Source organism: Amblyomma maculatum, chromosome 3 (assembly GCF_055883805.1).
Source record: "Amblyomma maculatum isolate TAMU_Amacu chromosome 3, ASM5588380v1, whole genome shotgun sequence".
Lineage (NCBI taxonomy): Eukaryota > Metazoa > Arthropoda > Arachnida > Ixodida > Ixodidae > Amblyomma > Amblyomma maculatum.
In genome coordinates this window covers 119,774,020-119,797,404 of record NC_139346.1, presented here as the reverse complement: position 1 = coordinate 119,797,404, position 23,385 = coordinate 119,774,020, and the positions used below count along the sequence as shown (strand labels likewise).

The window sequence follows — 23,385 nt, the reverse complement described above, 5'->3', positions numbered from 1 at the left end:
TCTCTGAAGATGCTGACCAACCAAATCCAGGGCACGCCCCTGAGGTATCGGCATCCAATCGAACACATCACTGCACTGATGGTCTGAAGCACTGACTGGTCCGGCATCCATTCGTTGGGCGTGATCACTTGTTGGCGGGAAAAGCTTGGGAACGGCGAGGAGAGGAGGTACATTTCTATTCTTCAGCAAAGAAACCACAGGCTGGTTCTGACAAGTGGTTTTACTTCTCAGAAACCCGAGTGCACGTGGCGCCGCATCCGCTCCCAGCATTGTCCGTTTTCGACAATTGCAAATCTTTCCTGCATTCCTGGGAAATCACTTAATGGCTGTATGCGTCATGCTCCTTTCTTGTCCTGCACGTCAGCGGACATGTCACTCTGTCGTCTCCTTTGGAAAGTAGGCATCCCTCACTGGACGATAGGGCTTATCGACTGGAAGGGTGAACAAAAGAAAGAAAGCACTTCCTGCATTTCCCGCAGGGGGACGTTTCTTTGTGTTTTTCCAGACGTTCTCTTGGCAGGGTCAATTTGGCATTTGCAGAGTGTCCACAAAGCAAAACAGGCTTACAAAACAGGATTCCTGGAAACAGGCTCACTTAGAGCCATTGGACCATCACCACATATTCACAGCACTTATCCATGCCCACAGGCGAACAATAGAGCGCGTAAATGCGGATGCACGGTCGTAACAGCCTCCTCCCCCGCCAGAAGAGTCTCGGAGGGCAGCAGTCCCAGCTGCTGCATGAAGAGACGACTTAATGGCCTGCACGTGAACGCTTGAAGCTCGCTGTTGCTTGTCGCGTTGTCTTGATTGTTGTAGGCCAAATTGCTCGAGCTGTCTGAAACTCAACCACATGTCGAAGCAAGCACTCGGCTCCCGTCTGAAGAGACCAGGTTAAAAGAAAACTGCCATTGTTGTTCGAGAAAAGCCCACTCTCAAGACGTTCAGGACCCACGTATTCCTAGAAAACCAAACGTGCTGCTTTACATAGTCACACATATACAAGCGCACGAAAAAAAAAAAAACCTGATTATCAATTTGGATACATGGTGAGGAACATCTCGGACCGCTTAGAAAGAGCGGCTAAGCGCGTCCGCATTCCCATTTAACTTCCCCTTTTTGTATCTTATTTCAAAATTGTACTGCTGTAAAATCAAGCTCCACCTAAGAAGGCGACTGTTCTTTGATGTCGCAGTTTGCAGCCAAGCCAGGGGACAATGGTCCGTCTCTACGGTGAATTTGGCCCCTCCAAGATAACACTGCAATTTTTGAATGGCCCATACAATGCAAGCGCACTCTTTCTCTGACGCGCAATAAGCCCTCTCTCTAGAACTCAGTTTTCTGCTCAAGTAGAGCACGGGGTGCTCATTACCGTCGTCATCTCTCTGGCAGAGAACAGCACCTAACCCTCGATCACTGGCATCACACTGGACCGTGAATTCTCGGTCATAGTCTGGAGCTCGCAATACCGGACGGCTAATCAGCACAGCCTTCAGGTTTACGAAGGAGGCTTCCTTTTGTTCGTCCCAGACTACATTTGTCGGTTCTGTCTTGCGGAGAGCGTCGGTCAGAGGGCTAGCCAAAGCTGAATAGTTAGGGATGTAGTGATTGTAGTACCCAGTCAGACCCAGGAATGCTCGAATTTCCGTCTTCGTGCTCGGCCGCGGGTAGTCTGCTACCGCAGAAATCTTAATCTCGCTGGGTTTCCTGAAACCTTGACCTACATTGTGACCCAAGTAGTCCACGGTCGCCCTTGCCAGGCAACATTTCTCGGCCTTTACGGTTAGTCCAGCTTGACGCAAAAGGCTCAGTACAGCTCTTAGATGTACCATATGGTCCGCCCATGAGTCGGAAAAAACCGCAATGTCATCTAAGTAAGGCACTGCGAATGTTTCACACCCCTTTAAAACCCTATCCATGAGTCGGGAAAAACAAAATGGAGCATTTTTGAGCCCGAAACTCATCATTGTTGGCTGGTAGCTGCCCGTCGGAGTGACGAAAGCCGCGTATCTGCTGGCGCGTTCAGTGAGCGGTACTTGCCAGTATCCTCGAGTAAGGTCCAGCGTAGTCACATATGCCGCTCTACTGACCTGTTCTACTCTCTCCTCAATATTCGGAATAGGATACACTTGATCCCTGGTGAGAGAATTTAGCTTTCGGTAGTCTACCACAGGCCTAGGGTCTTTACCTGGAGCTTCTACTAAGATCATAGGCGAAGCATAATCGCTTTCCGAGGGTTTTATTACTCCCAATTCCAGCATGCGAGTTACTTCCCTATCCAGAATTTCTCTTTGCCTTGGAGAAAATCGGTAGCACCTTGATCGCACTGGCACGTCTGAAGTCAGCTCAATATCGTGCTCAGTCAAATCAGTTCTGCCTGGCCTGTCCACGAAGCAGGCCTCAAACTCTGTTATTATCTCGCCCAGATCGGACAGCTGGGATTTCTTTAGTTCTCCTCTCTGCTCCGTCTTTTTGAGCAGCTCCTGAGCGTTGCTTCCTTTTCCGCTGAGGCAAATCAAGTTGTCCCCCATCTCCTCAGGAAGGTTTAACGTTAGATTTACCATGGCTTCCCTCTGCTCATAAGGCTTCATAAGATTGCAATGATAAATGCGCACTGCTTTACGCCTATCGGGGATTTTCACTGCGTAGTTAGTGTCAGAAAGCTCTGCAACGACTTTAGCAGGTCCTTCCCACTGTACTTCGAGCTTATTCTTGGGATCATTGGCTTGCTCCATAGCTAAGTCCTCTCGGGTTCCACTTAGAAGTCTCGTGAGATTACTAGACACCGGCGGCAAGAGGTTACTCTCTAGAACGTCCTCATTCCGTGTCTTATCAAGCTCACTTTCTAGTTGACTTATCTGAGATGCCTCGCTCTCAAAGTTTTCTGACCCGCTATCTTCCGCATCGACCACTGTTTTTACTGCCGTTTCTTCCGCTGTGGATTTTTCTGGAATGAGCAGTGTAGCTAGTTCTCGCGCCTTTGAACGTGTTAAGGCTGGCACAACTCTGTCTCCGAAAAGGATGCCCCTCTTTCGCAGTAGCATGTCCGATTTGTTGGAGAACAAATACGGATAGCACTTAGGAAGCTTTCCTGAAACGGCAGCCTCGGTTGTTAACTTGCCGAAAGGGCCCTCGATGACCACGTTCGCGATTGGCAAGCACACACTCTGTTCCTCCACTACCTGGCGGATCCACGCACACTGTCCTGTATAGTCGGAAGGCGACACATACGCCGGATGGACAACATCCATCGTTGCGGCCGAATCACGCAGTACCTTGCAAGGCTTCCCGTTGACTACTAGGTCATGCAGGTAGGGTTCTAAAAGCTGCATATTTTCATCGCAGTCACTGACATACGAGAAAGCAATCTTTTCTTTCCGGCAGTTGACGGCAATGTGACCCTGCTCATTACACCTAAAGCATGTGAGCGGCTTTCTAGCCCCAAGCTTGTTCTTTGTGTTCTGCGCGTTGGTCACTTCCCCACTTTTCTCCCTGCCGTCCTTTCTAGGGCGTTTGCCTGAAGAAGCCTTCCTTTCTTCGTTTGAAAATCTAGCAAAGTGCCTTTTCTGACGGTTATTCACACTCAACTTGGGATTGCGGGGCCTATCCACTGCTGGGTTGCTGAATTGTCGGCGCGAAGCGTACTCCTCAATGACTTCGGCAGCTTCAGTTGCCGACTTAATGTCGCCTCGGTCCTGTAACCAATTTCTTTCTTTTTCTGGGAGGCAGCTATAAAACTGCTCCAAAAGAATTCGCTCGACTACAGCGTCCCTATCACTGTAGGAATCAGTGCTCTTTAGCCACTCGCCCAAATTAACTCTTAAATTGTACAGGAATTCAGGGTAACTCTCGTCCCTGGACTTAGTAGCGTTCCGAAAACGTTGTCTGAACGCCTCGGCGCTAAGCCTATACTTTCTCAGAAGGCAAGCTTTGACCTTCTCGTAGTTGTCCGCGTCCTCCTTGCTTAGCCGCGCGACAACCTCCGCTGCCTCGCAGGGCAGAACCGTCAGTAATCTCTGAGACCACGTGTCTCGCTGGAAGGACAGTTTTTCGCATGTTCGCTCAAAGTTAACCAGATACAGACCGATATCCCCTGATATCACATATGGCTGCATGTACTTTGACATCTTGAAACCTGCCTCCTTGTTGAGAAGAGGTACCGCTAGCTGGGGACAATTGCCCGACCTCTTGCTCAACTCTAGTTCTAATTTCCGGAGCTCAACTTCTAGCTCCAGCCTTCTTGCTTCTCTCTCAATTTCACGCTTCTTTTCCTCTTTTTCCCTCTCAAGTTCACGCGCCTTTTCCTCTTTTTCCCGCTCTTTCTGCTGTCTGAGCTGCTCCTCCTTTTTTTGGGCGATGAGGTTCCATGCTTCACTGAGCTCCTCATCATCGGTTCCCAGATCAGTGATTGCCTTTATAATCAAGGGTTTTCGTGCCAAACCACTTGTATCAATTCCCAATTCCTCACACAATTGCAACAGGTCCGGTTTCTGCAGCTTTTGTAGGTCCATGATCGCTCCGAGTGTCGGCTACTTCCAAAACAACAGTGCAAACTACCAAACCTAAAGGCGTTTCCACACTCTTTTTACCAGTTCTAAAATCTAACCCTGTTCTAGAACCTGGTCCACATCAGAAGAAAAGCCAAGCACTCACCCACACATGCGATCGATGTTCCGAGCTGCTCTCTTGTTGGCCGATTGTTGCTCCTGCTTGTTGCTTGAGATGCCACCTCCGATCACCAGATGTTGTGGCTTGTAGCTTCAGATCCACCTCCAATCACCAGATGTTGTGGCTTGTAGATTCAGATCCCACCGCTGGTCACCAGTTGTTGTGGCTTGTAGATTCAGATCCCACCGCTGCCACCAGTTGTCGTGACGCTGGGGCTATGTCGACCCGGCCTTCACTTGGTAGCGTGCAGAGACTCGGGGTTGAAGAAGGACTGAATCTTCGAAGTTGGTAAAATATGTACAAGCAGGTTTACTGGCACTTTGAGAAAACGTATTTACAAGAATATTTACATGAAAAAGAAGGGTACATCAGCAAAATGACAAGCGTTAAGAGTTCATAGCGAGAAGCGACTGGATGAGCCGTTTACCCAGGGCCCAGAGCGACATTTCGTGCTCTGCAGCGTCCTTAAAACCCCCTATGTCCAGCCCCTCTCTGAAGATGCTGACCAACCAAATCCAGGGCACGCCCCTGAGGTATCGGCATCCAATCGAACACATCACTGCACTGATGGTCTGAAGCACTGACTGGTCCGGCATCCATTCGTTGGGCGTGATCACTTGTTGGCGGGAAAAGCTTGGGAACGGCGAGGAGAGGAGGTACATTTCTATTCTTCAGCAAAGAAACCACAGGCTGGTTCTGACAAGTGGTTTTACTTCTCAGAAACCCGAGTGCACGTGGCGCCGCATCCGCTCCCAGCATTGTCCGTTTTCGACAATTGCAAATCTTTCCTGCATTCCTGGGAAATCACTTAATGGCTGTATGCGTCATGCTCCTTTCTTGTCCTGCACGTCAGCGGACATGTCACTCTGTCGTCTCCTTTGGAAAGTAGGCATCCCTCACTGGACGATAGGGCTTATCGACTGGAAGGGTGAACAAAAGAAAGAAAGCACTTCCTGCATTTCCCGCAGGGGGACGTTTCTTTGTGTTTTTCCAGACGTTCTCTTGGCAGGGTCAATTTGGCATTTGCGGAGTGTCCACAAAGCAGAACAGGCCTACAAAACAGGATTCCTGGAAACAGGCTCACTTAGAGCCATTGGACCATCACCACATATTCACAGCACTTATCCATGCCCACAGGCGAACAATAGAGCGCGTAAATGCGGATGCACGGTCGTAACACTATCAACACACGAACCTTGCACGAACTTTGACTACACCATAGCCAGAACGCGTAACCGATCACTTCCGCAATGCTCTCTTTACAATATTATCCGGGTTGTAGACATGCAAGCAATGCCGAAGCAGAGTTGCCAAGCTGCCAAGTTCACCGGGTGGGCTGTCTCCACCGGGGCTTCAGTAAACGTAAGCTGTCGAGTCAAAGCATCTAGCCCTCGCTAAACCGACGGAGTGAAAGTGAATAACTAGTTAGGTAAAGAAGCGTCAACGCTATAGCACAGGTTTCGAAGAACTTGGCATTAGGCATAGTTCGCACGAGCCGCATATACCACCCTTCCCTTTTTAGCCTCGTAATCACGAAACAAAAGTCTTCAGTGCGCCATTGCAACACAGTGACATGTGGGAATCATATTTTCCAAGAACCTGTAAATAATGTAATTCTTTCTCCGCATTTTTAAACAGCAACAGTGATACCACAGAATTTAAAAATATCATTACAATGCCATATAATGTGTTAGTGTTATGTATTTAATATATTGTACTGCTTTGGTGCACCACATTATATGTTACACAAACGCAGCGCCGCGCTGCTCTGTGCACGCGGTACATGAGGAAGAATTGGAAGTGCATGGATTAGAATGAGGACAGGCTTTACTCTGCGTGTTCCTAACGTTCATACATTGCCCTCTTACGTTGTAAATATTAAACATACCCCCGTAACAATAATATAGCTCATCAAATCTTTAACATAGTTTTAAGAATATTGTTAACTGTAATTTATACCTCTATAGTTTCGTATTGTACAAATTACGCTTTTTCTTTTCCACTGCTGTGACGTTTTCTCCCATTTTGTAATGTACTCTGTAGTCAGAGGACAAAAAAGTCAGAAAGGGAAGAAAAAGGCAGCAATGAAATAGAAATTTATGTAGAGGAAGTGAGAGGGCAGAGGGAGAGGGCCGCAGTTTAGCCGGAGCTTACTCGGTTAGAGAACGTCTAGTTTAAGAAAAGAATAAGGTAACGAGCGAACTATGAATCAAACGAGTGTGCCTGAGGCGAACAGAGCACATTGATGCGCGAACTAGGGAAAAAGTTAGACGAGCGATGATTAATGTTTTGTTGTCAACGATCCGCCGCCGCTTATTCGTGGAGAAGGTGCAAATTATGCGGAAAACCTGCTTTGCCTTCTACCTTTTTTTTAAGCATACACGACGCCATTCATTCACAAAGCTACGCTTAATAATGCACCTAGACAAAAAACTATTCAGAAAAACAGTTTCCTCTTAATATATCGACCTCAGTTTACGAGAGGATCGCCCACAAAAAGCGCGTATTTCCAGAAAAAAGCATTGACGCCCCCCACATCACGGGCCGCTGAGTGAACGTCGATATCGTAGGGCTTTGAACAACTAATGGAGTTTATCTGACACTGACGCGCGGCCCGCTGTGTCCCCACCTATATATCGTACACCCTGCTCCTTGCGGAACACAAGAAAATTTGGGAAACAACGTGTATCATTTCCATCAACCTGCGTAATAAAACGTAAGCCATACATCTATTAAGCGTAGCTCTAGTATTCCGACTGTTAAAATGCTCTTCCGGAGAATTGATAAAGCGAGCATCACATTCCAAAATTACTTTTGCACTTCTGAGAGAAATGCCATACCATAATTAGAGAATCTAGGAGACAAAAATATTTCCTCCAGAGTGTGCTCCGGCCATAATTGTCCCAGATTAAGACGTTAAATACAAGGTAGAAAATATATCAGTATACACTACCTTTAATATTTACGATTATCATGAGACCTCAGAAAACTAGAACGCACGCAAAGTATACTAAACCTTTTGACTAATTGCATTCGGCCGTATATTTAGGTATAGCTGTATTTCCGACTAGCTTTATGCTTGCTGGCCACTTGCAAAGCCTGCCAGGATATGCATAAAAATTACTTTCAATTGTTTTTATTACCTTGATGAAAACAACGTCTACCATAATTTGTTAGGATAACAAAGGCCCATGAATATGTGGGTGACGCGAAATAAAGTACTAGCTGTTGTGTCTATTCGTGGCCAAAATATTCAAAATGAGAATACTGGTTTTCAAAGGATCTTTATGCGTGTAAATGCTAGGGTAATTGTTTATTGTACAAGTTTAAAACTTATTTGCTAGAGTGAAGGAACATGCCAAAAAGCCTCTTGAAGGCGTATCATTCCTATCCATTAGTCGTAATTGGTGTGTGCCATATTCTTGCGAAATTCTAATATTTCCGGCTTGTGTTATTGTGTCGTTTTAGAATAGTGTTAAATATATTCCCTTCTCTTAATAACATCGGCAATTGCAACAAGAGACGGTAAGTCGGGGAGGCCACACAAACGACATAACATTTCTGACTTTCGATAATATAAAACTAGCTGATCTGCGTCCTCCGGCTTATGTTGTGCCATATATAAATCTTCATATTCTGATATTATACATACGTCCTAAATAAAAGAGAATCATCGAATCGTACAGTTCTCTAATTTTTTTTGCATGAGTGGGTAATCTACTGACAAACAGGACCAAATTTCATTATCCTAATCCATTGCTAAATTGGCTTAGATCAAGCAGTCCATTATTACTGCAAACTCCCTACCAAGCCGAGGTGGTCATCTTAGGAGCTAAATTAAAATACTAATGCTTTCTCTCAATATCTTTGCAGCTTCTTCGGCAACGGAGACTACGACAGGTGAGTCCGTAATGTGAACCCAATGCCCTACGTTGAATGCTAATAATCAACCACTTTACCGCAGTGAGTATTCAGGCCTAAACTGGGCAAATAATAATCTAAATTCCAAACCTTCACTTAGGTCCAAATACAAGCCCGAAAGCTAAAACAAAATGTTTATTACAGTGATGATCAGAGGTTTAGCGTCTGGATAGAAGGCGGGTTGTTAAGGATGCGTTCTCTTTCCTAGACCTTCGGCAGAAGACAGCACCGAAAGTAAATATTGTGTCTTCGGTCTTCACGCCGCATAGGTCAATATCTGCGTGCGTAACGTTGATAATGGTTCTTAAATACCGCTTGTGCAGAACCGCCCGCTGATGAAACATGCCTGGCTTTAAACTTGTTGGCCCGCGTTGCATCACTTTCGTTATAGGATAGAAGTGCGACTCCGGATTTTACTGCATGGGTCATGAGTCGATCGAGACTTTTCAACTTCAGTCTGTGGCGAGTTCTCATTAAGTTTGCCATTATATTAGGATGCTGGTAATTAACACGTTTTAAATATTGCAATAGCGCTTACCAATCGGTTCGGCGTTATTAATACTTTACTTTGAATCAAAGTTAGTCAGCAGGCGCCACAATAGAGAAATAAATGGAAGCCTCATAAATGTAGGCGTTGCACTGAATTTTCCCAGAAATTTGCCGTCAACAAAATGTTATTTGGCTAGACCGGAGGGAAGACGGAGCTTCAGGTCAGGATTAAGTGACTTTAAGTGTGATTTTGCAAACTGTCCAGAATTCCATAACGCGAGCGTGAGCTGGCACGCAAGTGTGCGAAGCCTGCCCATTGCGTATGCTCTAAAAACGGGGCTCAATACACAATGATCGTCTTGGTGGATGGTTCGTGCGACCTCGTCCGCACGGAGATTACCCGCAGTGCCGCTATGTCCTGGAAGCCATTGATAGATTGTTTTGTGTCCTTTATTGATGACATAGTGATGAATATATTGTATTTCCGCGACAAGTTGCTCATGTGCTCCGCATTTAGGAAACGAAGCCCCCTCGTGACATATATGTATGATGCAAAGGTGCTTATTTTTACGACACCTTATTAAGCGAATGTTAAAGTCAGAATCAAAGTGAATGAATTATTGTTTTGTTAACTTTCAGTTTTAAAGCATACAATTCTAGCAATTTCGTTCTGGACCTGTCTTGTTTTGTTATTTAATAACTCTGCTTCCTATTACGTCGATATTATTTTATATTATCACCAAAACGTACGACATGAGGCTTTATTGGCGAAATTTCTAGAAAATATTTAAACTAATGCTACGTGATTGATCTGTGTATGACATACAGTTTCAAGTGCCTAAGGCGTAAAATATATATGAATCTGTCCTGAATACATGCAGCGTTAAGTTAAAAAAGCTAAGGGACGTGTACCAGTGGTAGCGCCTACAATAAATCATTGCTAACACAACGCGGTTGAGGAGACTAAGAGGAGCAGAATGGGATTTATCTGAGTGTACAAAACTTCAAGTGCCTCGTTATCAGCAAATATCGCTTACAGTTCCGGGATGTTAGACACGTGTAGATTGAAATGTTCGTAAAATACAAACCTGCAACACACTTTTGCAGGCCTCAGGCTATAATGCAGTGCATATTATAACTACTGAAGGGTTAAACTTATACAGGGAGACTACATCCCTACTTGCATCGCATTTAAGTAAATGCTCAAGGGTGCTATGGAGTTTCGTGATTTACACAGGATTGCGTATCCATCGCTCAATCTTCGAGACAGCGATAAAAAAACCTTTTGTTTGTTTCTAATGAGCGTGATTCGGCCAATGTCGTGTGAGCATTGACAGACCGCAATGAACATGTTGCTTGACTGCTTCCTATTTTAACAGATGAGACTACTACTGAGTATTATGATTATGGTAAGTGCACACTTCAGTTCTCAATTAACTTGACGATTACGCATCAGGTTACGAGCATTCGAGGCGCGTTATGAAGTGAATTTTTGTTTTTGTAGTTCAACGGCAGCTACAGCTTGTTATTATCACATTTTAAATAAGTTAACGTATTCGCTCAATTATTACTTCGGATTGTCTTAAAGTAAGGCTCGTTTATTGCGTGCAGTAAATTTTCCAGTCTAGCTACAACCTTCCCTTCTATGTTAAACAACAAATACTTCGTCGGCATATCTTGCGCACGACCAGTTTGTGCAGATTATTGCAAATATTGTACAAATTGAATAGCAATTCACACAAACAAAACCCAACTTCTAAGAAAAAGCCTTCCACATACTGCAATAAAATAACAACACGCTTACCTTGAGCCGAGTACTCTTTGTCCCTGCGGCTTGCCATATTAAAATGCATACCGTTTTTGGACAACTTCGTTAAACAGGTAGGAAAGGAAACAATTTAACTGGCTACTGAGGTAGATCTGGGTTCTCGAGTATGCCCCAAATACACGATAGAACTCAGATTGGTTTTATGCGCACAAAAAGACGACACAAAAAGACAAAGGAGACAGGACGGATAGCACTTTCAACTGTTTTATTCCGGAAATGTACACGTCACTTATACCAAAAAAATCATCAGTGCATAACCATCAGTGCCACATGCGAATCAAATACTCAGGAAAAGCATAATGGAAGGGCACAGGTCACTCACCTCTTATCTAATTTATCTAAAAAGACAACTTCTTTATCATACATTGTCACAGATGGTGCGCTAATACATGAACTTCCGCTTTTCCTAATATGGTAGGCCTCAGCCAATTCTCGCGCAAGCGTGTCAGTGCTCCTGCACAAGATGCCGGTGACTTGCAGCGTTGCATCACACACTTTGTTTGCTTTCTGTTTTTGGTCATTATCTTTTCCACACTCACTGATGTGCGCCGGCAGGTGCGAACCGGTACCGTTCCTCAAAGACAAATTGTGCTCCCTTAACCGGTCATTAACACATTAGCCCGACTGCCCAATGTACACCTTCCCACACTTCAACGAAATCCTGTACACCACCCCTTTTTCACACTTCACAAACTAATTAACATGTTTGATTTTGCAGTCTGAGTTACGGCTACCATCTTGCAAAACCAGACGACACAATGAAGAGAGTTTCCTTGGGGAGGAAAAAATCACGGGTACCTTAAACTTGTTAGCCACGCGTTTGAGGTTATGAGCCACTTCATGCTGATATGGGATAACTACCGGTTTCACTTTCTTTTGTGCAACTGCAATCGTTGACTGGTTCTTATTCCTTTTGTTTAATCTTCATGAGAAGAGCTTCAGCCACTGAACTCACTATTATCCGGAGAAAGCCTGCCTGTTTCAGCTTCGCGATCTGATCGTGAAAGCTTTCCTGCGCCATGTGACAACAGGACTTCCTTAGGGATGACTCAAGGCACATCAAAGCGATAGCACGTTTAACCGTTTTTGATTAGAAGCTCGTCTGCAGGCGTCTCAAAAAAAGCTCCTTGCTATCTATTTCCAGCTGGTAAAAAAGACACTTTCGCATGATAAAATGCTGGTTCCCCAAGACTTGGTACTACTCCATGAACGGAGGGCAGCGTGCCTCTGCGCAGCCTATGTGAGGCCAAACTACAAAAAGAACGAAGGAAAACACTAAATGTTCGAAGGAGTCGTGGGGCACCTGGTGCATCGGTTCGCGGGTACGTTATTATTGTATTTACAAGACACCAGTTCCTCGTGAATGCACATTTCAAACAGACGTTTTAAATAGTCTCGGGGGCAACACTCGGACCAAACAATCCAGAGGGTACAACACCTTTCTTCGAAGACATCGTAGCGTAGCAAGGGAACCCCAGCACTTGAGCCAGTCAGCTTTTGCCCTTCACTGTGTAGCCGACCTACTGCCTACACTAGCAGTTTTCAGACAGCTGGCTCCTACTGCTCGTCAGCCTAAAGCGTGAAGGCCACTATCTCGTTTATAACTGTGACTGGGGTGTAGACTTCTAGCACTCATTTCACGCAAATGGTCGGGTTTCTAAAAACGCGGGTCGCCTACTTCCTACGGAAGGAGATGACGCCCGGATGCAAACACGCGCAGCGCTGTAGAAAAAGGATACATACAGCACGAGCGAGCGAGTAATATAGGAATCCTTTCTTGTCAACCTCTGAGACAGTCTCAATGCGAGAATTTGCATTCTCGTTGAGATGAAGAGCTCAGAAAACTCTCCCCTCTCTTCTCGGCTCTTGAGACGGTGTAAGCAGTAACAGATTACAGCGTAAGTTTATTTAGGTGGAAACACATTATAGGCGACTAATTAAGCACTGCTGACCAGCTAAAGAGTCAACCGAGGCCCTCCGAACTAGGCTACTGATCGCGCCGCTGGTGTCCATAATTTGCCGGGTTCCTCATGACGTGATTCGCGACGTGCCAGGCTAGCGCCACCTGTGTTTCTGCGTGGGCGTTGTTTCAGGCGACTTGACAGGTCGATTTAAAGTGTTAATGATTATACTAAACATATAAAACACCTTGGACACTTATCGTACATGTTCGAGCAAACCAGCAGTTCAAAGGCAAAAAACGATACGGCGCTACAAAAGACGCTTTCAAGTACGTCGATAGTGGAGCGAAGTCAGGATAATCGTGTGACTCGAAAATCGGCACCCGAATGCGAAAAGCGCACGTGCCGGCCCGCTTTAGCAACTGTCATTTACACACTAAAGCACGTTTCAGTAGTAACAAATGGAATAGGCATTGATAGGGTGCAATCCTAGTCCACAGCGCCTTAAAGGCTCGACCACATGGCAGAGTTTCTTCAGCGTCGCGTCAGCGTCTAGTCCATGAGCATCGTCGCTCGGCGGGCGCCTCAGAGGGTGACCAAACACATGACGGCGTACGAATTGGCGTCTAAAAGTCAAGACATGGGAGAATCCTGGAAGTTCGAACAATTTTTTTCCGTTCGTAGTTAAAATTGACCTATTTAGAGATGTCGGGAACTTACTGGGGAGTCTGGGTGAGGAGGTAAGAGGAACGATGGCTCAGGGATGGCTCGCGGGCAAAAGAGGAGCTCTTGATTCCGCGTGAACGAATTGCGCCTTTAGCAGTAGGTGCTGCAACTGCCCATGCGTGGCTTGTCATTGGTCCCCACCAGCGAATAATTTCCGGCGTCGACGCTAATATCTGGCACTGCCAGATGCCTGCATCTTTCAGCGCCGGAATTGCGTCTTCAGCGACGCCGATAGCCGAGACGCTGACGCAGCGCAGAAGAAACGCTGCCATGTGGTTCGGCCTTTATACAGCCGTCAAATATCGCTCAATGGCGCAATGTCCAACGCACGTGTACTGTAGCTACAGCCCGTCAGGTCTTTGCAGCTTAGCTTGCACGGTGCGCTGTACAACGCAACGCCGAAAATATTCTGACTTCATCTGCATCATGAAATCAGACAATTTCGCAGCACCTGCCGCGCCAGGTGAAGAGAGCTTACCGGAAGCGTGCCGCCGCAAGCACAGGCGCTCTGGCTGCGCGCCCTCACTGGTCGTCGCTAGGCGATATATTATTCCCATCGGCTCCACAGCAGACGACGCTTGTGGATTCAGCAGCGCTGTAGTAAACGACCTCCTCATAGAACTGCCTACTGTTTATCGCTTTGTCTCAGAGTGAAATGAAGATATCTTTAATTACGGTATCGCTTTGAGAAGCTAATGTATACAAGCAGATCGTATGAGTCGCGGAGAACCAGTGACAACCACTTCACAGCTTTATCGCAGTTACCACACCTACCAGCAACTCAGTACTTGTGAGCGATCCTCAATAAGGGTTATTTTTGACTTTCCGTTATTCCTGAGCTTATTATTTAGGAAAACAACAAATTTGAGCACGCTTTCTTGAGGCTACCGCGAGGGATACTCGAACAGTTTGTGAGAGGCGCGGCCGGCGCGGCATAAACAGTGGTGCCTCCGGACGATGCTTGAGCCCGCTGGTGAAGCGCAAGAGGGACGGCATTTCAGACACTTCGTTATAAATGACAATTTCAATTGCAGCTTCGTTTTACCGATCGTTCATGTCGTTTTCTGTTGACTTAGGCGAGAATGCCGGATAGCTTTTTAACAGTGAGTCGTGAATAGCGTTTTAAGTTTGGTATCATCGAATAAAAGTAACGACGGTGAAGCCAGCCGTGTTCACCAAAGATATTAGCCTAATTAGGTGCTGGACCAATGACAGAACGGCGCGAGAATTCATTGCGCTGCTTTAATTGGAATCCCAAGGGGCTGCAATCGCTACCAACATTTAAAGATAGTCATCGGCACGGAATTGATCAGTGCAAAACACTGATGATTCCAAAGTCAAGACATTTTTCCTTTTCATGACAAAGACCCACTGTGCTGAAAGTTTCTTATCCTCGAGGAAACTATAAAGCACCATGTCGCCTGGATCACTAAGGTTTTTTCACAACGGAAAGCCGCGCTGATAGCCACTGGTCACTTCGAAAGAATATGTGTTTCCTAATGAAACGAGGAAAATATTTTTCGAACATCAAACGACGTTTATTTTAAAACTGAGCAAAAGAGGCTGACTAGCAGGAGGGCCTCAAAGTGTGCGGTATGCCACTCCGCGAAGCGGTGAACACGTCGAACCTTCAGCACAGAACGACCGAACCGAAGGAAACAAACGGCATCAGCAGCAGGTTGCTTTCATTCGTCGATCACTAAAGCGCGGGATCGAGCGAAGTAAGCGTGAAAACGGGCAGCCAGCCTAGCCGGCCGCCAGAATTTTTAGATGGACGTCACATCCACACGTTTCCAACTTTCAGCGCCACGCCCCCGCCGCTCTTGGCAGTGAAGAGGGCGTGCTCATGGAATGTTTTGAACAAGCGATTTCGTGTTTTCTTATCGACAGAACGAAGAAAAATTGATAGGCATGAATAACAAGTCCCTTTCTTTTGAACCACTGGAATTTAGACAATTTGAAAACTGTTACATCTTCCCTTTAAAAGGAAAGGAAACGAACAAACCTTTTCGACAGAAAAGATGCTGAGGATTTTCTTTTTCCCACTTATTTTGCGTCCAGTAAAACATTTTTTTCATGCGAAATTCTGTCGATCGGTCGGTCGGTCGGTCGGTCGGTCGGTCGGTCGGTCGGTCGGTCGGTCGGTCGGTCGGTCGGTCGGTCGGTCGGTCGGTCGGTCGGTCGGTCGGTCGGTCGGTCGGTCGGTCGGTCGGTCGGTCGGTCGGTCGGTCGGTCGGTCGGTCGGTCGGTCGGTCGGTCGGTCGGTCGGTCGGTCGGTCGGTCGGTCGGTCGGTCGGTCGGTCGGTCGGTCGGTCGGTCGGTCGGTCGGTCGGTCGGTCGGTCGGTCGGTCGGTCGGTCGGTCGGTCGGTCGGTCGGTCGGTCGGTCGGTCGGTCGGTCGGTCGGTCGGTCGGTCGGTCGGTCGGTCGGTCGGTCGGTCGGTCGGTCGCTCGGTCGGTCGGTCGGTCGGTCGGTCGGTCGGTCGGTCGGTCGGTCGGTCTTTTATTTGCATGAAAACACTTCTTCCTGCGGGTGGCAGAGACAAAAGGCATGATGGCCTGACGAGGTCTCTGCATCCGTACCAAACTCAGCAGTCTACGGCAGTCCATGAGAAAGCTGGTACAATACATAAATATGAACATAAAAGCCGCGAAAAAAAATACACGCATACATTCATACTGCATGACTGTGGCAGCATAATTCGATTTAATTATTTACATTAAACATTAGCTCATTTCACACAAACATAGAAAACGCTCGTATTGGCATAATGAAAAGAAAACAGATTTATCAACGTTACTTAACGCTATCAACACAAAACAAAATTGTCCAGAGTTGCCGTTTGAACGCCTTTCTCGGCAAACAGAAATCCAAAATAGACATCATAGTGATTTAGCAGGTCTATTACCTGATACTCAAAACCTTGCTTTCCGTAATTTGTTCTAAATTTCTTGGTTTTCCGTTTGGGGTTACGAATATCATAAGGCCCCAAGACAGGAATGTAAATACTGTGGAGTGTCTTTTTATAGATTTGCTGTGCCAGTACCCATAAATAGACTTTATTTGCTGGTAAAACATGAAAGGTAAGAAAAAGTGGCTGTGTTGGTAGCAATCTAATAGTAGCGGTGTGGTTTACAAAGATGCGGAGGACACGCTTTTGCAGCAATTTTAGCCTATCATAGTTCCAATTTGTCGTCGTTTTCCAGACTAGAATACCATACAAAAGTTTGGAATAGAACCGCAGGTAATAGAGTGATTGTTTTAACATATTCATGTCACAGAACTTCGATGCTATATTGGAGGTTATAGCAAACGGAGAATTGATGTGTTGAGATATCAATCATGTTTACCAGAGTGAGTAACCGCGCTATGAAAATTGAGCAATTTAAACGTTTCATACGGTGGCGTAATAACTTCAACTTATCTCACCTTTGATAACTCGGCTAGTCGATGTTGCCTTAAATAAAAAGAATTAAAATACGTCTGCGTACCGTAATGCTTGCGCGTTCGATTGGGAAATAGAATAATGGTAGTTGGCACCATAACTTGGAAATCATTCACTTATATTCTTATTTGTTTTTTATCTTTATTTTATATTTCGTTGTCAGCTAGCCGCACTAGACAGCCTCTCCACTCGAGCAATGAAACAAGGAATGTTTTGGCATCATTAGCAGAAAATTTTGCAACATATTATCCCTTCGTATGATAGTTATTACTTGCAATGAAATCATTCTACTGGAGCTCTTTTATTTTTTTTTCCTTGTTGCACTTTTACGCTACTTGCTTTAACATGATAAGGCTGGTATGTTTTTTATGCTAAGAAGGCATTCACGTTCTGGAATATTTGCACAATTCTAACTGCATTATATAATTGAAAACTATTAACAATAGTTTAGTGCAATTATTGTCTTGAAATAATGCCTCAGCTTGCTGGTTTACTAACCAGATAATATTGATATACAAGATGATTTTGTAGATTGCATAACTGCGCTTTTACAAAACAGCCAAAAGAAAGAAAATTTGAGATGATGCGCACAACTTGTAAATGATTACCTCGGTTATATATAATCACCATTATCATACACGAGACTAAACCCACTGAAGGGCGAAGGCCTCTCGCATATTTTTCCAATTATTAGGGCGTTAGTTATTAGGTACCCTGCTTTAGCCTAGCTGAGTTTTTAGCGTACGAAAACTACATCTGCGCATCGTTCATACTCAGAAAAGGTGGTTGATGATCATCCTAAAGGGGAACGTGATGGATATAGACCTTGCAATGTCGCAATAGTGTAAAATCAACGCCTGTTAGCTCCGCATGTTTTCTACGGCAGGCAACTGCCCTGCATAACTCGCAATGAAAAAGGGTTAATAAAAAATTGTAAAACGGAAGCGTGATCCCGTGCCTTTACAGAACCTTTAAATGGCTTTTTTTGTGGCTTTAGCATATGCTGTTTGATTTTTATCATGCGGGTGCACGTACCACGACAATTCTATACGTTGTTCGTTAATTCAGTTTGTTTCTATAACAATCTTGGAATGATGTCTAATGTATCTTCTCACATGCTTCCGATATATTATATGCCTTTGATCGCTTACGACGCTTCAGTGTATACTACCTAATATAGGAGATTCATAGAACATTGATGCTCTAATTACTGTGTATGTGCTGTACTCTGAGGATAGAACAAAAGGTTTTCGATGGAGTGATATGAAAAGCTGATGGATGATATGAAAAGCTGATTCACACGCTTTCTTGTAGCGTGTATGGCTCGCGTAATTAAACTCGCGAAATAATAATTTTATACTTCGTCGTTTTTTATTTCAGAACTCGAAAATTGCACTTGTTCTTATCCAACTCTCCGGAATTCCATGAATGTAACCGTAAGTGCATGGAATATGTTATGCCTTTCCTCCCACAAATAACAACCCAATATACATCTCTCTCTATACGGGAAATATGTATCCATAATAACTGTCTACTGCCTTTGTATTAAAGCAAGAAATGTCGTTTTTCTTAGAATCACACAATTAAAATTTCAGTTCAATATTCAAATTCAAAACGATTATATAGGCAATTCCTCCGGAATTGCATTATCGCGACAGTAAATGTTAATAAGTGGTAATCGTAATAAAGGTGTGACTACATTTGTTAGTAATTAAAAGTTGTGATAGAGTTATGTCGTTTATCCCATCTGTAAAAAATTAATTGCCGCCATGCCACGCAGCGCATAATAAGGGCGACTTGAAACATTGTTAACGGTTAGGATAAGCATGCACTTCAATATGACCCCAAATTCCGTGTAGACAAATGTGTCATGAGGCTCTTTTGACTTATTGAAGACGTACAGTGCGAGTGAGTAATTGGGACAAAAAGCCAGCATTCTTCGAGCAAAATGAGGCAGTTGCGTGCATCGGTGCGCGAAACCGTTTTCCTTATTCGACTTGCGAAGATAGACAGCAAAATATGGCAAAACCTTCCGTATAGCGGGGGTCCCATCTAAATGTAACCACGATATTAAAGAATACTTTGTGCCCTAGCGCAGTCACACCAGTTAAGAGCTTTTGAGAGTCGCCTTCGATAAGCTGCAGCATTTCTTCAGCCACAAAAGGTAATGAGTAAACACGAATTTGCTGTTTTTCTCGTTTTGGCTTGAAAGAAAAATTATGAAAGCAAAAGTTGAATTTCTCGGAAAGCGGCTAGCTACGTTGTTCCCACCAAACTATCATTTACGTAAAGAAATTTTTTATCAGCCAAAACCGGAATAAAAATATTTCTCGTAGTTCCGGCGCCATTTTGAAGGCCCGAGATGCATCCGAGATAACCGAATCCGTTTTTCAGTGCCGCGCTCTTGATCAGTCATGACCGTAACCTAATGCCCCTGCGAGCGGTGCGATGAATGATGCGGCATTCTTTCAGTAGGGCCTCAAGATTGTCAGACAAGAAAACGCGTCCGCGGTGACTGAGCAGTTCTTTTGGAACAAAGGAACAAAGCGACGGCTCTTGCAGTAGCAGAGGGTAACGGTGATGTTTCAGTGCAACGAGTAAGATGGTCTACTGCCACGATAATCCACCGGTTTTCAGCGGGAGTAGTAGAAGAGGGCCATAGAGATCTATGCCAACCCGGTCAAACGGACGAGCAGGAGAGGGTAACGGCTGCAACGAAACAGGAAACTTCTGAGGAGTTTTTCGGCGTTGACAAGATGTGCAAGAGCGCACGGAATGTCGCACAAAGCGGTACATTCCCCGCCAGTAAAATCGCAGACGTAGGCGCGTGTAGGTTTTCAATACGCCACCTTGAGCACATATATGGGTAACCATGGTACGCAGCACAAATGTCGGCACGGAGATGACGCGGGATGACTAGACGCCACTTCCGTCCGTCAAGGAAATAATTGCGGCGACAGAGAAGACCGTCACGAATGGAGAAGTGGTGGGCTTGACGGACGAGTGCTTTGGATGAATGACCGGGAGTAGGACTTGAGAGAAAATCCAAAGGGCATTGATCCAGGGGCCATTCCGCTGCTCGGTAGCCATGTCGACAGTGGCAAGAGTCGACAAATCATAAGCACAGACGTGGTCAGACGAGGTATCACTTGGCAACGGCGAGCGGGAAAGAGCATCCGCGTCCGTATGCTTCAGACCTGATCGATAAATGACATGGATGTCATACTCCTGGAGGCGGAGAGCCCAGCGAGCAAGGCGACCGGATGGGTCTTTCAGAGAGGCCAGCTAGCCCAAAGCGTGGTGATCGGTCACAACATAAAACGGCCGGCCATACACATAGGTACAAAATTTTCCGATGGCCAAATAATGGCCAAACATTCCCTTTCGGTGACTGAATAATTGGACTCTGCTTTCGTCAATGTTCGGCTGGCGTATGCCACAACATACTCGCTGTAACCAGGCTTACGTTGTGTAAGGACGGCACCGAGCCCGATACCGCTGGCATCAGTGTTGATCTCCGTAGGCGCAGTCGGATCAAAGTGATGTAGAATGGGAGGCGAAACCAAAAGGCGGTGTAAAGTGTCGAAGGCTTTATCGCAGGCTGGAGTCCAGGCGGAAAGGTCGGACCTGCTGGCAAGGAGCCGGGTCAGAGAAGCATTGATAGAGGCGAAGTTCAAGATGAAGCGTCGAAAGTAGGAGCAGAGACCGATAAAGCTCCGAAGCTGCTTCAGGGAGGTTGGCTTCGGGAACTCTGCAACTGCGCGAAGTTTGGTGGGGTCGGGAAAAATGCCGTCCTTAGAGACTACGTGGCCTAAAATTGTGAGTTTTCGAGCGGCAAAGTGCCACTTCTTCAAATTCAACTGAAGCCCAGCATCGGCGAGACACGTCAGGACATGCTTTAGGCGGAGAAGGTGAAAAGAAAAGTCGGTAGAGAAAACTACGATGTCATCTAGATAACTAAGACAGGTCTGCGACTTGAGTCCACGAAGAACAGTGTCCACTAGGTGCTCGAAAGAAGCTGGGGCATTACAAAGGCCAAAGGGCATAACGTTGAACTCGTATCAGCCATCATGGGTTATAAAGGCAGTTTTCGAGTGGTCATCATCAGCCATCGGTACCTGCCAGTAGCCGGAGCGCAAATCCAAAGCGGATAAATACTCGGCTCCCTGTCCAAGCCGTCGTCGATTTGCGGCAGAAGATAGACATCTTTGTGCGTGATTTTGTTTAGTCTTCGGTAATCGACGCAAAACCGGATGGAACCATCTTTTTTAGTGACCAAAGCAACCGAAGAAGCCCATGGACTGTTAGGTGACTGTATGACGCCCCGGCGAAGCATGTCGTCCACGTTATCAGCAATGACTTGGCGCTCAGAGGCCGACACGCGATAGGGACGCTGTCGTAAAGGTGCGTTTGTACCAGTGTCGATTGTGTGCGTAACGATAGACGTGCGACCCAGCGCGGTGTGAGGAAGGTCGAAGGCAGAAGTGAAGTTCTGCAGAAGAGCGGCGAGTTGATCGCGTTGTGTGAGTGGAAGATTTGCGTCAATAGCTTGAAGAACATCGGGTGGGGTCGAATCGGTCAGTATATCGCAGGAGCTGAGAACATTAACGTCTAATGAAGTAGTTGTGGCAGGAAGAGTATTTATAAGAGCAGGATCAAGTTCTTCAATACGACCGAGACACTCGCCGCGTAGCAGGACGGGCGGGCATGAAAATGAATTTGTGATGCACATTGCCTTCGAACTTCAGAACAGCAAATGGGAGCAGGAGGCAGGGATGGCCTGAAGCGGCGTCGGAAGGTGTGAAGAAGACAGTCGAACTAGTAACGCTTTCGCAGGAGAGTGGAACGAGGGCAGCAGAAAATGGAGGAATGTATGTGTCATTGACGACAAGTGTTTTGCAGACTGGGTAGGGACTTCACACAAGACGGTACCACAAAGAGGTAAAAAGGAAACTTCCGCGCGGGCGCAGTCAATAACGGCACGATGAATGGAAAGGAAATCGGCGCCCAGGATGATGTCGTGTGAGCAGTGAGACAGTACAATAAACTCGATGGTGTACAAGACGTCTTCGATGAGAACACGGGCCGTGCACGCCGCTGATGAATGAATGCACTGTGATGAGGCGGTGCGAAGCGATAAGTAAGAAAGCGCGGTGGTCACCTTGCGCAGACGACGGACAAAGAGCTTCACTGATGACGGGTACGGCAGCGCCAGTGTCGACACGAGCGAGTATTGCGACGCCGCCGACAAATACTCGTATTACGTCAGTGGGAGAACACGGAGGACTTTAAGAGTTCGAACCATGCGCAGTTCTTGCCCCGGGAACTGCGACTGCTGGTTTCCCTCAACAGTGCCGGTAGAATGTCGTAGTGGAGATGGCGAACGGCGACGAGGGGAAAATGATCAGCGAGTGGTATATCTTTGATTGTCGCGAGATACGAAGTCGGAACCGGGTGGAGATCTCAGCGAGGGCTGGTCGGTATTGTAAGAGTAGTTCAAAGGTTAGGGCGAGGAGATGGAAGGCGTTGGCGGCAAAGTCGTGCGACATGACCCGGCAGCCCACAAGAGTAGCAGATTGGCCGGTTGTCCGCGGTACGCCAAGGGTTCATAGGGCGTTGGCGTACCTTGGGAATAGGGACATTGAATGCAGACCCAGCCAAAGGCGAAGGAAGGTTAGAAGGAGCGGCCTGGTAAGAAAGAGGTCCTGATGGCATTAGCGGCCTGGCCGCAACTTGGGCCTACGTTAGTGGTGCCGTTACTTGCGCTGGCACTGGGCTGGTCTGCAGCACTGGGCTGATCGGGAGCACGGAACTGGGTGGAAGGACATCAGCGATATGGTCTTGCACGGCACGCCGTATGGTAGGGTCCAAAGAGGGAGCCATGTCAGGAACAAGGCGGCCAATATCTTGTAACTGAGGGACCAGTGATAGCTGGCGGGTGACCTCTTCTCGAACGAAGGCTTTGATTTGTTCAATCAAAGGGCTGTGCTCTGATGGAGTAGAACCGCCCAGAGCTAGTGCAGAGGTGGTGTCGTCTCTAACACCGGACCGCCGGGTAGAAGCGCGCTTCTTACGAAGCACGTCGTAGCTCTGGCAAAGTTTGATTACGTCACTGACTGTGGCAGGATTTTTCACCCATAGCATCTCGCACGCGTCGTGAGATGTGCCTTTTATGATGTTTTCTATCTTATCCGCTTCGGACATTAAGGGGTCGACACGCTTGCACAGGTCAACGATGTCTTCTATGTAACTGGGAAACGACTCTTCGGCCTGCTGAGTGCACTCGCGCAAGCGTTGTTCTGTTCAGAGCTTGCGAACTGCTGGGCGGCCGAGCATTTCCACAAAATTCCTAAATGCAGCCCAAGGTGGCAAGTCTACCTTATGGTTGCGAAACCAGAGGTTCGCCAC

The 23,385-nt window shown here is 46.4% G+C and overlaps 1 protein-coding gene across 1 annotated transcript in view; it reads left to right on the top strand.

Annotated features, from left to right (window-relative positions):
* The window catches only part of LOC146195825 (evasin P1243-like), an 84,511-nt gene that overhangs the window by 29,635 nt on the left and 31,491 nt on the right, over positions 1-23,385 (top strand). The window contains exons 3-5 of the mRNA XM_084596872.1: positions 8,542-8,568; positions 10,458-10,487; positions 18,358-18,413. Of these exons, the coding sequence (XP_084452998.1) occupies positions 8,542-8,568; positions 10,458-10,487; positions 18,358-18,413 (113 nt within the window). The remainder of the gene's footprint in view (positions 1-8,541; positions 8,569-10,457; positions 10,488-18,357; positions 18,414-23,385) is intronic.